This window comes from Osmerus eperlanus, unplaced genomic scaffold (assembly GCF_963692335.1).
Source record: "Osmerus eperlanus unplaced genomic scaffold, fOsmEpe2.1 SCAFFOLD_122, whole genome shotgun sequence".
NCBI lineage: Eukaryota > Metazoa > Chordata > Actinopteri > Osmeriformes > Osmeridae > Osmerus > Osmerus eperlanus.
In genome coordinates this window covers 24,019-36,730 of record NW_026911710.1, presented here as the reverse complement: position 1 = coordinate 36,730, position 12,712 = coordinate 24,019, and the positions used below count along the sequence as shown (strand labels likewise).

Below are 12,712 nucleotides of genomic sequence, written 5' to 3'. Positions count from 1 at the left end.
CACCTCACCTACACACATACAGACAAACCTTCAGGAATCCCATCCCTCTCTCCCATCCACCCTCTCTCCATCCCTCCCTCTCTCCTCATCCCTCTCTCCTCATCCTCTCTCCTCATCCCTCCTCATCCCTCTCTCTCATCCCTCTCTCCTCATCCCTCTCTCCTCATCCCTCCTCATCCCTCTCTCCTCATCCCTCTCTCTCATCCCTCCTCATCCCTCTCTCCCCATCCCTCTCTCCCCACCCCCTCTCTCCTCATCCCTCTCTCCTCATCCCTCTCTCCTCATCCCTCCCTCCTCATCCCTCTCTCCTCATCCCTCTCTCCTCATCCCCTCTCCTCATCCCTCTCTGGGCAGGTGGAGGTGTATAAGAGCTTTCGTCCTGGAGACATCGTTTTGGCCAAAGTCGTATCCTTCCACTGAGACAAGCTCTGATTGGCCCACCCGCTTGGTGCGCTCGCCTTTGTACCCATGGCGACCCTCCACTGAGCCGACCTGGCTTCCAGCTGTAAGATGTGGGGTGGATATGGCCTGTGTGTGTGTCCTTGTGTTGACCTTTGACCCGTGAGCTCAGATCTCGCTGGGAGACGTCCAGTCCAACTACCTGTTGACGACGGGGGAGAACGAGCTGGGCGGTGGTGGTGGCTCACAGCGAGGCTGGTCAGACACACACCTTTATTTACAAAACTTTATAAAATCACGTACAGATACACGGACGGAAGTCTCAACGTGTTTTATATCTCTTTCCTCTCTCCTCTCTTTCTCCCCCCCACTCCCTCCCTCTGCTCTTTCCCCCTCCCTCCCTCTCCTCCTCTCCCTCCCTCCACCTCTCCTCCTCCTCTCCCTCCCTCCCTCCCTCCACCTCTCCTCCTCCTCTCCCTCCCTCCCTCCCTCCACCTCTCCTCCTCCTCTCCCTCCCTCCCTCCCTCCACCTCTCCTCCTCCTCTCCCTCCCTCCCCTCCCTCCCTCCCTCTCCTCCTCTCCCTCCCTCCTCCTCTCCCTCCTCCCTCCCTCCCTCCACCTCTCCTCCTCCTCTCCCTCCCTCCCTCCCTCCCTCCACCTCTCCTCCTCCTCTCCCTCCCTCCCTCCCTCCCTCCACCTCTCCTCCTCCTCTCCCTCCCTCCCTCCCTCCACCTCTCCTCCTCCTCTCCCTCCCTCCCCCTCCCTCCACCTCTCCTCCTCCTCTCCCTCCCTCCCTCCCTCCACCTCTCCTCCTCCTCTCCCTCCCTCCCTCCCTCCCTCCCTCTCCTCCTCTCCCTCCCTCCACCTCTCCTCCTCCTCCCTCCCTCCCTCCCTCCACCTCTCCTCCTCCTCTCCCTCCCTCCCTCCTCCCTCCCTCCCTCCACCTCTCCTCCTCCTCTCCCTCCCTCCCTCCCTCCACCTCTCCTCCTCCTCTCCCTCCCTCCTCCCTCCACCTCTCCTCCTCCTCTCCCTCCCTCCCTCCCTCTCCTCCTCTCCCTCCCTCCACCTCTCCCTCCCTCTCCTCCTCTCCCTCCCTCCACCTCTCCTCCTCCTCTCCCTCCCTCCACCTCTCCTCCTCCTCTCCCTCCCTCCCTCCCTCTCCTCCTCTCCCTCCCTCCCTCCCTCCACCTCTCCTCCTCTCCCTCCCTCCTCACTCCCTCTCCTCCTCTCCCTCCCTCCCTCCCTCCACCTCTCCTCCTCTCCCTCCCTCCCTCCCTCCACCTCTCCTCCTCCTCTCCCTCCCTCCCTCCCTCCACCTCTCCTCCTCCTCTCCCTCCCTCCACCTCTCCTCCCCTCCCTCCCTCCACCTCTCCTCCTCCTCTCCCTCCCTCCCTCCCTCCACCTCTCCTCCTCCTCTCCCTCCCTCCACCTCTCCTCCTCTCCCTCCCTCCACCTCTCCTCCTCCTCTCCTCCCTCCCTCCACCTCTCCTCCTCTCCTCCTCTCCCTCCCTCCCTCCCTCCACCTCTCCTCCTCTCCCTCCCTCCCTCCACCTCTCCTCCTCCTCTCCCTCCCTCCCTCCCTCCACCTCTCCTCCTCTCCTCCCTCCCTCCACCTCTCCTCCTCCTCTCCCTCCCTCCCTCCCTCCACCTCTCCTCCTCTCCCTCCTCCCTCCACCTCTCCTCCTCCTCTCCCTCCCTCCCTCCCTCCACCTCTCCTCCTCTCCCTCCCTCCCTCCACCTCTCCTCCTCTCCCTCCCTCCCTCCACCTCTCCTCCTCCTCTCCCTCCACCTCTCCTCCTCTCCCTCCCTCCCTCCCTCCACCTCTCCACCTCTCCTCCTCTCCCTCCCTCCCTCCACCTCTCCTCCTCTCCCTCCCTCCCTCCCTCCACCTCTCCTCCTCCTCTCCCTCCCTCCACCTCTCCTCCTCCTCTCCCTCCCTCCCTCCCTCCACCTCTCCCTCCCTCCCTCCCTCCACCTCTCCTCCTCCTCTCCCTCCCTCCTCCTCTCCTCCACCCCCTCCCTCAGGAGCCCAGATGGTGCCCTATCAGCTGGTGTGAGATGCAGTGTCCCAGACGCACTCCAAGGAGTTCCGCAAGGTGGCGAGGGTGCAGCCGGAGTACCTGCAGGCGTGAGGGGCTGCAGCCGCAGCAGCCCACCCCTACCCCACCCCCCTCCTCTACCAGGGAACACACAGCTTCTACTTACCATTCTAACACACACACACAGACTACATTATACAGAAGAAACCACAGGTGATGTTGGAGAGAGCCTCATGTTCATGAGCTCACTTCCTGTCTGGAACCCTCAGGTGTGACCCCTGACCCCAGGCAGTGTTCCAGCTCGACTACAGACACTGCTCAAGGACGTGCCTGAAGGCCCATCCACGCTGTAGCAGTCTGAACACAACCAGAGAGAGAGCGAGCTAGCTTGTGCTTTACTGAGGTTGCACACCCACTCTGTCACCCCTGACACACAACTTACCTCGATTAAAGAGGTAGTTCGTAGTTTTTTTACTTCCCTTTATGCTGTTATTGGGAAAATAAGTGTGTGAGATGGCAATGTTTGTTGTGTGTGTATCGGCAGCTGTGCTGGTCACATGTTTACTGCATGACAAACACACGGTTGATTTTGTTGCCTCACACAGGTGAGTTAGATGGAAGGCAGGTGAGGTCTGTTGTGTAAGTTCAGGTTAGTCAACGCTCTCTCTCTGGGGATGGGGAGGTATGTCGACAGGAAGTGGCCCTCTTCCTGAAGAGCTCATGACCTTGCTACAAAACATGAGAAACAACTTTCTTTTCTTTTTTCCTTTTTTATTTCAAAGAATGTATTTTTTTCATCCTCTCTGTTTCGTTATCCTGTTCGGGCTTTTACTTTCTCTGAACAAAATCCAGGAAGGTCACATGATTGTGGGGAATAAAAGCGACAACTTAACCACACAAACCAGGGTCTGTGTACTCTGTCCTGTGGAACTCCACACCCCATAATACGCTGCTCTGCCGTTACCGTGGGCAACCGAGCACCGACCATGTGGCGTCCATGTTGGTCAGCTCAGACTGACCTATCAGCTGCCAGCTACTCACATCCTCCTGGCTGTGTTCACGTAGAAGTGGACTGTATGCACACACACACATACTGTATACACACACACACTGTATACACACAGACACACACACACTGTATACACACTGTGTAATACGCACACACACTGTATACGCACACACACTGTATACACACAGACACACACACACACTGTATACGCACACACACTGTATACACACAGACACACACACCACACTGTGTATACGCACACACACTGTATACACACAGACACACACACACTGTATACACACAGACACACACACACTGTATACACACAGACACACACACACTGTATACACACAGACACACACACACTGTATACACACAGACACACACACACTATACACACAGACACACACACACTGTATACACACAGACACACACACACTGTATACACACAGACACACACACACTATACACACACTGTATACACACAGACACACACACACTGTATACACACAGACACACACACACTGTATACACACACACACACTATACACACACTGTATACACACACACAGGCAGGCCTTGCTCTAACCCTGGATAGTATTTCCACATCCCCTCATTCACACAGTGACACACACACACACTCAGTCATCGAAGCGGACGGATCGCCGGGCGTCAGCGTCGATGGAGAACTTCTTATTGGACGGCGCAGAGAACCCAAGCCCCGCCCCCTTGCCGCCAAAGTCCATCCATCGCGATTGAGCGCGCTCAAACTCCCCCAGAAGCCCCTGCTGCAGGCTCTGCTGCCCCTCCTTCCCCAGTGCCATGTTGGCCCGCCCCCCGCTCGCTGCCACTGGCTGAGAGCCCTTCTTGAAGCCGCCCATCAAACGCAGGAACTTCTCCCGTTTGTCGGTGCTGTCGAACTGGGCGGAGGTCCACTGCCCCAGCGCCTGAGAACAGAACAGCAGGAAGTTAGCTTGTCTCTTATTTCACAAAGCCATAGAACCAGCTCATACCGTGTGTGGTGGGTGAGTCAGGTCGGACACCAGTCTGGAGGGTCTCTCTCCAGGACCAGGGGGGTTTCGGACCTGGCGACCAGGTAACCGGGGGATACTGACCGCTGTAGCTGCTGCTGGAGCGTTCGGGTGTGACTCCTGGTCCACCTCCCTCTGCAGGGCCAGCCTCCTCGCCTACAAACACAACAACTACATTACCCACCGTGCACCAGGCCAACGCTCGTTTTTCTCAGTTTCATGCAATGCTTTGAAAGGGGTTGTGTGTTGTGTTTTCTACGAGCAGAGTATCGTTTTGTTTGTTGATACGTCACAGTATGCACATTCAGCTGTGTGTGTGACAGAAGTGTGAAAGCACAGAGATTTAGATTATTTTATTCATAAATGAACAGCAAGATCACATCACAACAACCCAGGGTTAACGGCAGATCTCCCGAAGGCTGTTCTCCAGTCATAACGACATCACGGACATGGGATTGGACGGGACTGGCCTAAGAACCAGCTGATTGGACCTGTGAGTAGATCTGGGCGGGGCCAGAGAGAGGGGATCAGGAAGCGTGTACCTGGTTGACGGTGACCTCGTCGGTGTTGCCCCGCTTCTCCGACAGGAAGAGCACCTCCACCTGGCCTGGAGTCTGCAGGTCAACACAACACTTACTGTGAGATTCATCCAATACTAACGGCAGATCATTTACTGATGTGCTGACAACATGAGGGGCTCAACAGAACTGTAATAACCTCTGACCTCTGAACTTGAATGACCCCCTCACCTCTATGTCCTGTGAGTCTTCCCTCTCGATCTTCATCTTCACTGGAGTCTCCCCTTTCTTCTTCTTCTTCTTCTTCGGTGTTTTTAAAGGAGGGCAGCCTTCCTCAGAAGCCACCTTGTCTGGCGTTTCCTCCTCCGTCTCCTCCTCCCTCTTCTTCCTTTTCTTCTTCTCTTTTGTTTCCTTGACATCCGCTCCCTCGCTCTTTCCCTCCTTCGGCTTTGGGACTGCTTTTTTCTTTTTCGCCGGCTCTCCGTTTTCTATCAGAATCACTTTGTCACCCTCTTCCTCCAGATGTGTGGAGGATTTCCCCATCTTCTTCTTCTTCCTCTTCTCCTCCACCGTTTCCTCCATCCCTGCGGTGTCTGCAGGGCTGCTGGAGGACTCCTCTCTCTTCTTCTGCAGATTCTTCTTCTTCTTCTTGCAGCTTCTCGGCACTTCCTGTACCTCTGTTGCCTCCACTTCCTCCTTCGCCAAATCCACTCCCTCTCGTTTTCTCTTTTTCTTCCCCATCCCCTCCTCCGCCCCTCCGCCGCTCCCCTCCTCCGTCTTTACCTTCTGTCTGTTCTCTGTTTGAGTCCCCCTCCTCCTCTTCCCCGCCTCTCCCTCCTCTTCTTCCAAGGAGAGCTGGAGGGCTCCGGAGATCTCCTCCGAGGCCTTCTTCTTCCTCCTCCTCCTCTCCCCTCTCGTTCCGTCCTCCTCTTTGTCCCCTCTTCCTGTCGTCTGTTTCCTGCTCTTCTTCTTCACCCCGGGGTCGGGCCCCGCTTCCCTCCCTTCGTCGTCGTCTTCGATGATGATCACCTCCTCGCTGGTCGCTGACTGGACTTCTTCACTCTTTTTCTTCTTCTTCTTCCTCTTCGACCCCTGTTGGTTTTCCACTCCTCCTTCCTTCACCTCCGTGTTTGGGTCCACAGTGTTGGCGTCGGGCGCTCGGGATACTTTGTCATTTTTGCCGCTCGGTCCGCCTTTGTTATTTTTCCTTTCGACCCCTTTGTTACCGGCCACAGAGCCCGACGGCTCCTTCACCTCCTCCCTCAGCTGCTCTCCTCCCTCTCGGTTTACGGTCTTCTTCTTCACGCTCCCGTCGTCTGTGGAGGGATTTTTTCCGACTGCAGCCGGAGTGTCCTGCCCGTTCCTGGGTTTCTTCTTCTTGTCTTTCTTGGCGGGGCCGTCCCCCGCGGTCGCAGGGTCCTCCTGCTTCACCGCGGACGCACCCGCCTTCTTTTTCGACCGAGCTATCTCCAAGGCAACCATCCTCTTCGTGTGTGCTTGGACCTGAGAAGAAAGAGAACGCTCACATGACGACTATACTGACACTGGGAAGGTGTGTGTGTTTGTTAGATCTGCCTTGTCAGAGTGAGAGTGAGTGAGTGAGAGAATCATACCAATGGTCTGCCACTGCTAGCAGGTGTTGGCTGTGACTCTTTATCGATGTCTTGCTGTAGCGCTCTAAGTCTCGCCTGGAGAGAACAAGAGCCTCGTCATAACCGTCATTCACCACGAGAGCCTTCTTAACTTAAAACTAGCATGAAAACATTCACCGCGTGGGTTGTAAAACAAACCAGACATTGTCAGTATGTCGTGATGTATGATTAGATCAAGCATAGTGTACCTGATTAATGACGCTCTTAGGGGAACGTGCCAATCTCTCCGACACAAAGATCACGTCTTTATCAGCCGCCGTCTTCAAGAAACAGAAACGCGGTCACATTGCATCTTATGCTCACTAGCTAGCTAACTATGCCGTGTCACAACGATTTAGCTCACCAAATATCCCACAAAAACGATATTGTTGTTTTAAAGCTGCAAGCGTCCTTATCAACCTCCCTACATGTGTCCTTATGCTATAGTCTAGAACGAGTCTAATCAATCTAGCTATTATCGCAAGCTAGCATCGCTAGCTAAACATAACGTCATACTAATGTACTTTAAAAGGCTTTACATTACCAGTTTTCATAAACACTGCAATGCCTTCATAACTACAACATAATTAAATTACATAACGTAAGATTATTAAAGTTTTTATTGTTAAAAAGCATTGCAAAACTTCACTTACTTTGTCGCCTCACGTGGAAACGTAGTTTCCCGACCCGGATATATAGCATTTAGCTTCCTTGGTAACCCGCAAAGCGTCACTTCTGACCTTAGCAACGAGTTACTCTTCAACACGCCCCCTTCCTTTCTCTCACAGACACACACTAACAGTCTCTCTCTCTCTCTCTCTCTCTCTCTCTCTCTCTCTCTCTCTCTCTCTCTCTCTCTCTCTCTCTCTCTCTCTCTCTCTCTCTCGCGTGTGTGTCCAGAGGTCGTGCTGGTTCTGCTGATGACCCGGCCCTGACCTGCTCACTCGGGTCATGACCACCCTGAATCACCATGGCAACAAACCCCCCAGCTGATGGTGAGCCTTTAGATTAGCTGAATAAGTCAGTTATCAGTGTAAACACCAAGACATGCACGCTAGTATACAGGATTACACAACCTGACCAAGGTCAGTATCAATCAGGACGTTTACCTGGTGAAAGTTTAGCATGTTAACAGGGGATTGGTTTATTATTATTGGGTATACTTCTGTTCTCTTCAGCTAGAGCATTTAACTGCAAATAAAGAGTTTGCAGGTTCAAACTCCCAATGGTTGCAAATTAAATTACCAATTTAGACACATGCATTTGGATAAAAAGGCTGAATGAATACACACACAGCAGGTGTAAAACAACCGAGTCTGGGTCGAGGTGCGTGACCATGAGCGAGAGGTGTGGTCAGTTATGCCAAGCAAAGCGGGTTCCGCTAGTAGAAGTTTTTAGTAGACGTAAGACAGTCTCTATTGAGTCTCTTAAAATCACTTTTATTGAATATAACCATAACTCTGATCTTATTACTTTATTTGAAAGAGGTTTTGTGCTTCAAACACAACAGACATCATAAGCGTTACGAGAACATGCTCTGCCATAGCAAATTCACTAATACAGAACATAATCTCCCTATTAGTTAACCGCTATAGGTTAGTCCAGGTCACAGCACCATAGGGAGAAAGAGGCAGTGGACAAGTCCATTTAAGTACAGCAGGGGAGTTTGGAAACGTGTACAGAACATAAAAATATCAAAGCGAAAAGCTCATTTGGAAATATACAACATTTTGTGCAAATCCTTTCAGCGATGACTCAAAAGTTCCTTTCAAAGTACTAATACTACACCTGTGCAATACCGCGTTCACATAAATATAATTTGAACACGGATAATTATACAAATACCCTGCAGTTCCAGAAACGTCTAGAATACACTGTTGCTGTAATCTTAAGAAGATTGTAAGCCTTAAGAAGACAGAGCTTGAAAAAAACGTGTGAAAAGTGCCGTCAGGAAAAGGCTTTAAACATTCAGACAAAGTTAAGGAAGGGTGGGGAGAAAGGGGGTGGGGAGAGAGGGGGTGGGGAGAGGGGTGGGAGAAATAAACTGTCTATACTACACAATCATCTTTATGAGTATCTTTGATGTCTCCCTACTTCATCTCTCTATCTCACAATCCTGCCATTTCTCTGAGCTGTTCGGTGAGGGGGGCGGTGAGGGGGGCGGTGAGGTGAGCGGTGAGGGGGGCGGTGAGGGGGGCGGTGAGGGGGGCCTCACACGTTCCAGAACCCTGGAGACCCTGTTGCCTTGGAGACGGGGTACCCTCACCAAAGTTGACGGCCCGTGTAGTTCACAGGAGCTGTGGGCATCTGGGACACACAGGCACGGGTTAGTAGGGTGTGTGTGTGTGTGTGTGTGTGTGTGTGTGTGTGTGTGTGTGTGTGTGTGTGTGTGTGCGTGCGTGTGCATGTGCGTGCGTGCGCGCGCGTGTGTCTGTGTGTTCAACTCACTCACCGTCCCACCGTTCATCACCAGGGCCATCTCAGTTGGTTGGTAAACATGGCCTCTGAAAGGGATGCCAGGACGAATCCCCCCGTGGCCATTATGGTATGCTCCACCTCTGAGAGCTGAGAGCCAGTCAGGGAGAGAACATGTCAGAATACAGAGGGGTGTTCATAGACAGGTCACTCAACACACCAACATACATGCATGTGAAATGCCCCCATCAAACATACACAGTAAAATCACAAACGAGCACACACACGCTCCCCCCCCCCACACACACACACACGCTCCCCCACCCCACACACACACACACACACTCCCCCACCCCACACACACACACACGCTCCCCCCCACACACACACACACGCTCCCCCCCCACCCCACACACACACACAAGCTCCCCCCACACACACACGCTCCCCCCCCCACACATACGCTCCCCCCCCCCCCACACATACGCTCCCCCCCCCCCCACACACACACGCCCGCCCTGCCCCTCACCTGCGCTGTGCTCCTCTATGGAGAAGGCTTGGTTCTCCGCCCCGTAGACGCGTAGCGGGTGCGGGGGCGTGTCCTCCGGGAAGCGCCGCGTCAGCGTGGGCTGACCGCTGTCGTGGTAACTGTGGTCGTCCGCCTGGGCGGTGCTCCGCAGGCACAGGTGGGCTTCTGGGATGGCATGGAAGAGCAGGAGGACCCAGCCCTGCGAAACCAATGCCACCGCCAGCGCCGGCTCGTCCCACTCCGCCCCCCCTCCTCCCCCTCCCCCGCGCCACGCCCCCGCCGCCCGCGCCCTCCCCCTCCCCCGCGCCCTCGACCCTGCCTTCAGCGCCGGGTCGCCATAGAGATAGAAGCCCAGCCAGCCGACCCACAGCAGGGCGGAGGCCAGGCAGGCCAGGAAGAGCCACACTCCGTTACACCTCCAGCGCCTCTTCTCCCCTTCCACTTCCCCAGCCTCCCCCCCCTCGTCCTCCCCCCCCCCCGCCCCCACACAGCACGACAGCCAGCGCCAGCGTCATGGCGACCAGCAACAGCGCCAGGGCGAAGCCGCACACCAGGGCAAAGTCCAGCGGGGGGTAGTCGCAGGCCGAGTGACCCTCCCTGGCCACCGTCAGCAACACCCACTCCCCGGAGACGATCCCCTGGACCAGAGCCAGCCCCAGGGCCGCCCCAGCCAGGGTGCCTCCGGATGGGCTGCGATGCCCGGACACCAGCCTCTTCAGCCTCACGCCCTGGGTCACCAGGCTGGAGAAGCACAGGGCGTGCAGGGGGCCCCAGAGGGCCCGGCGGAGCAGGCACAGGGCCGGGCTGCGGCCCACCAAGAAGGCCAGGGCCAGGGAGAAGAGCCCCAGGAGGGAGGCCAGCAGGAGGAGCAGCGGGCCCAGGCCGGAGAGCTGTCCTGGGTCACGGACGTAGCGCCGACGCCCCAGCAGCACCAGGGAGAGGACCAGGGAGGTGAGGATGCCCCCGCAGACCACGCCCTCCAGGACCACGCCCCACACCGCCTCCAGGTCGCAGAGGGCGCGGTAGGGCGGGGCCACGTCCGAGCCACACCCGTGGGGGGGAGGGGCGGCGGGGTTCTGGGAGGAGCCGCAGCGGGCGAGGGACAGGAGGAGGAGGAGAGGGAGGGGCATCTGAGAGAGAGGGGGGAGGAAGGTAGGAGAGAGAGAGAGAGAGAGAGAGAGAGAGAGAGAGAGAGAGAGAGAGAGAGGGAGGGGAGGTGGGAGAGGGGGGGAGAGGGGTCGTAAAGTAGAAAAATAAAAGGATGGAGATAAAGAAAAAGAAGAAAACTTTAGAGTCAGGTTGAACCTGCAGACACAAACACATGCACACAAACACACATACACACAAACATATGCACACAAACACACATACACACAAACACACACAACAAAGACAGCTGAGATTTCATCAGCCCACACATCGGAGCCGGGACACTGGTATCCATAGAAACAAGTAACAGCGTGGGCTGCCCTACATAGCTCTGCACAGGGTTTACATAACATGACACACACACTTAAACACAACGCAAGGATGATATAATACGGGACAGGTAGTGGAAATAGGCTACCTGTGTGGGTGGGGTCAAGGTGCGTGACCATGAGCGAGAGGTGTCGTTATGTTATGCCAAGCAAGGCGGTTATTCTACTAGTATAAGTTTTTAGTAGATGTTTTACCGTAAGACAGTAACAACACAAAATGCATCTGCTTGCATCATTCTGCAATTATACACATTCACACAATTCAAATAGCGAAACTAACACTCCAACTTACCTTCGATGACATCCCGAACTTTGAATTCCCACTGTTAAACTGTTGGAAATACAGCGTCCTTGGGAGCGAGAGAGCTTCACATCATTGCGTCCGCTTTCTATCGATATGTCCCTCGTAGCTCGAGGACAGATCCACACTGCGCGCACACAGTCGTGCGCCAACCACAATCGGTTGTTTTAACAAGTGATTCACTTTTCCACGTTGACTATTTCGTTTGAATTCCCATATCTGGTCCACGACTCGTCCCCCAACAGACAGAAATTGACCGTGTCCGTTACAAATGATATTCTCCGGGTTGGCGGCATTTCTCCAGTCTAATGCCCTTAATGCATCCAGACCTGTTGTTTTCTAAAATACCCCGACTTTTAAGATGTGGTGAAAATAATTTTACTTTCTTCAGGTTGCTCTGTGGCAGGCACGAGGTGCATCTCCCACCAAGAAATTAAATAAAACGTCTCCAAAACTCAGCACGCGCCTTGACACCCCCACAGAGCCAAATATACTCGAGCTGTCAGAAATCTCTCTCCCTCTCTGTCCTTCACGGTAAATTAGCGGGGGTGTACACGGTAACACGTGCAGCCGTCGGCTCGAGCAGCCCTCTCTGAGAAGCTGCCTCTCTCGCCAACAGCGCGCTGGTCTCTCCCACGCGCCTCTTCTGACGCCGTTAATGTCCAACTAGACCAACTCGGTAGCGTGACCACCGACACACACCGGACACCCTGGTTGCTTTGACCCCAGTTTAATTTCTACCACACAAAATTAGTCTGCGCTTTCTACTGTCCTCTCCACAATCCATATTCAGCCCCCATATCGCCATGACCCCTCCTTCACGCGCTGTATCCCCATGCACACGTCATTAAACGTTTTTCAGACCAACAAGGAGCTGGCAAGCAGAGTAGCCTTGCTGTCCAAAGGAGAAGGGATGAGGGAGGAGGAGAGAAGGGATGAGGGAGGAGGAGAGAAGGGAGAAGGGAAGGATGGTCATTATAAATACAGGTGACTGTGGTTCCACATGGGCTTGTGTGTGTGTGTGTGTGGTCTTAAGGAGGGTTATGTAAGACTCTGAAAGTACTGACTCAGGGGCAGTGTCTGTCCCTTTAGACCTGGATAATCTCTGCTGTGTGTGTGTGTGTGTGTGTGGTGTGTGGTGTGTGTGTGGTGTGTGTGTGTGTGTGTGTGTGTGTGTGTGTGTGTGTGTGTGCGTGTGTGGTGTGTGTGTGTGGTGTGTGTGTGTGGTGTGTGGTGTGTGTGTGGTGTGTGTGTGTGTGTGTGTGTGTGTGCGTGTGTGGTGTGTGTGTGTGGTGTGTGTGTGTCTCATGGAGATGTTTCATGATATTGCTTGTGATGCATTCATAGCACAGGGCCGCAAAA

General features: G+C 54.6%; 3 protein-coding genes across 4 annotated transcripts in view; 1 reads left to right on the top strand and 2 right to left on the bottom strand.

The window, feature by feature from the left end:
* exosc1 (exosome component 1) overlaps nt 1-2,624 on the top strand; it is a 5,128-nt gene extending 2,504 nt beyond the window's left edge. Inside the window, 6 exon segments of the mRNA XM_062455857.1 lie at nt 355-405; nt 572-631; nt 633-657; nt 2,425-2,438; nt 2,440-2,467; nt 2,470-2,624. Of these exon segments, the coding sequence (XP_062311841.1) occupies nt 355-405; nt 572-631; nt 633-657; nt 2,425-2,438; nt 2,440-2,467; nt 2,470-2,531 (240 nt within the window). The 3' untranslated portion in view covers nt 2,532-2,624.
* Nucleotides 2,625-3,984: 1,360 nt separating this feature from the next.
* knop1 (lysine-rich nucleolar protein 1) lies at nt 3,985-7,394 on the bottom strand. Of its 2 annotated transcripts, none has more exons than XM_062455859.1 (7): nt 7,281-7,394; nt 6,834-6,908; nt 6,610-6,687; nt 5,228-6,499; nt 5,021-5,092; nt 4,563-4,634; nt 3,985-4,394 (listed from the first exon to the last, which is right to left on the bottom strand). In XM_062455859.1, exons 4-7 carry the CDS (start codon nt 6,476-6,478, stop codon nt 4,089-4,091), a joined length of 1,701 nt encoding a protein of 566 aa, XP_062311843.1. In that variant the 5' UTR covers nt 6,479-6,499; nt 6,610-6,687; nt 6,834-6,908; nt 7,281-7,394; the 3' UTR covers nt 3,985-4,088. The 2 variants fall into 2 exon arrangements, with proteins under 2 accessions (XP_062311843.1, XP_062311842.1); XM_062455858.1 differs by having other exon boundaries at nt 6,610-6,684; nt 6,837-6,908.
* A 1,183-nt stretch (nt 7,395-8,577) lies between these two features.
* On the bottom strand, nt 8,578-12,110 carry gprc5bb (G protein-coupled receptor, class C, group 5, member Bb). The gene is given in 5 exon segments (XM_062455861.1): nt 8,578-8,934; nt 9,080-9,192; nt 9,572-10,047; nt 10,049-10,701; nt 11,342-12,110. Coding segments are annotated over 5 exon segments (1,299 nt in total). The 5' UTR covers nt 11,354-12,110; the 3' UTR covers nt 8,578-8,889.
* Between the last annotated feature and the right edge of the window lie 602 nt (nt 12,111-12,712).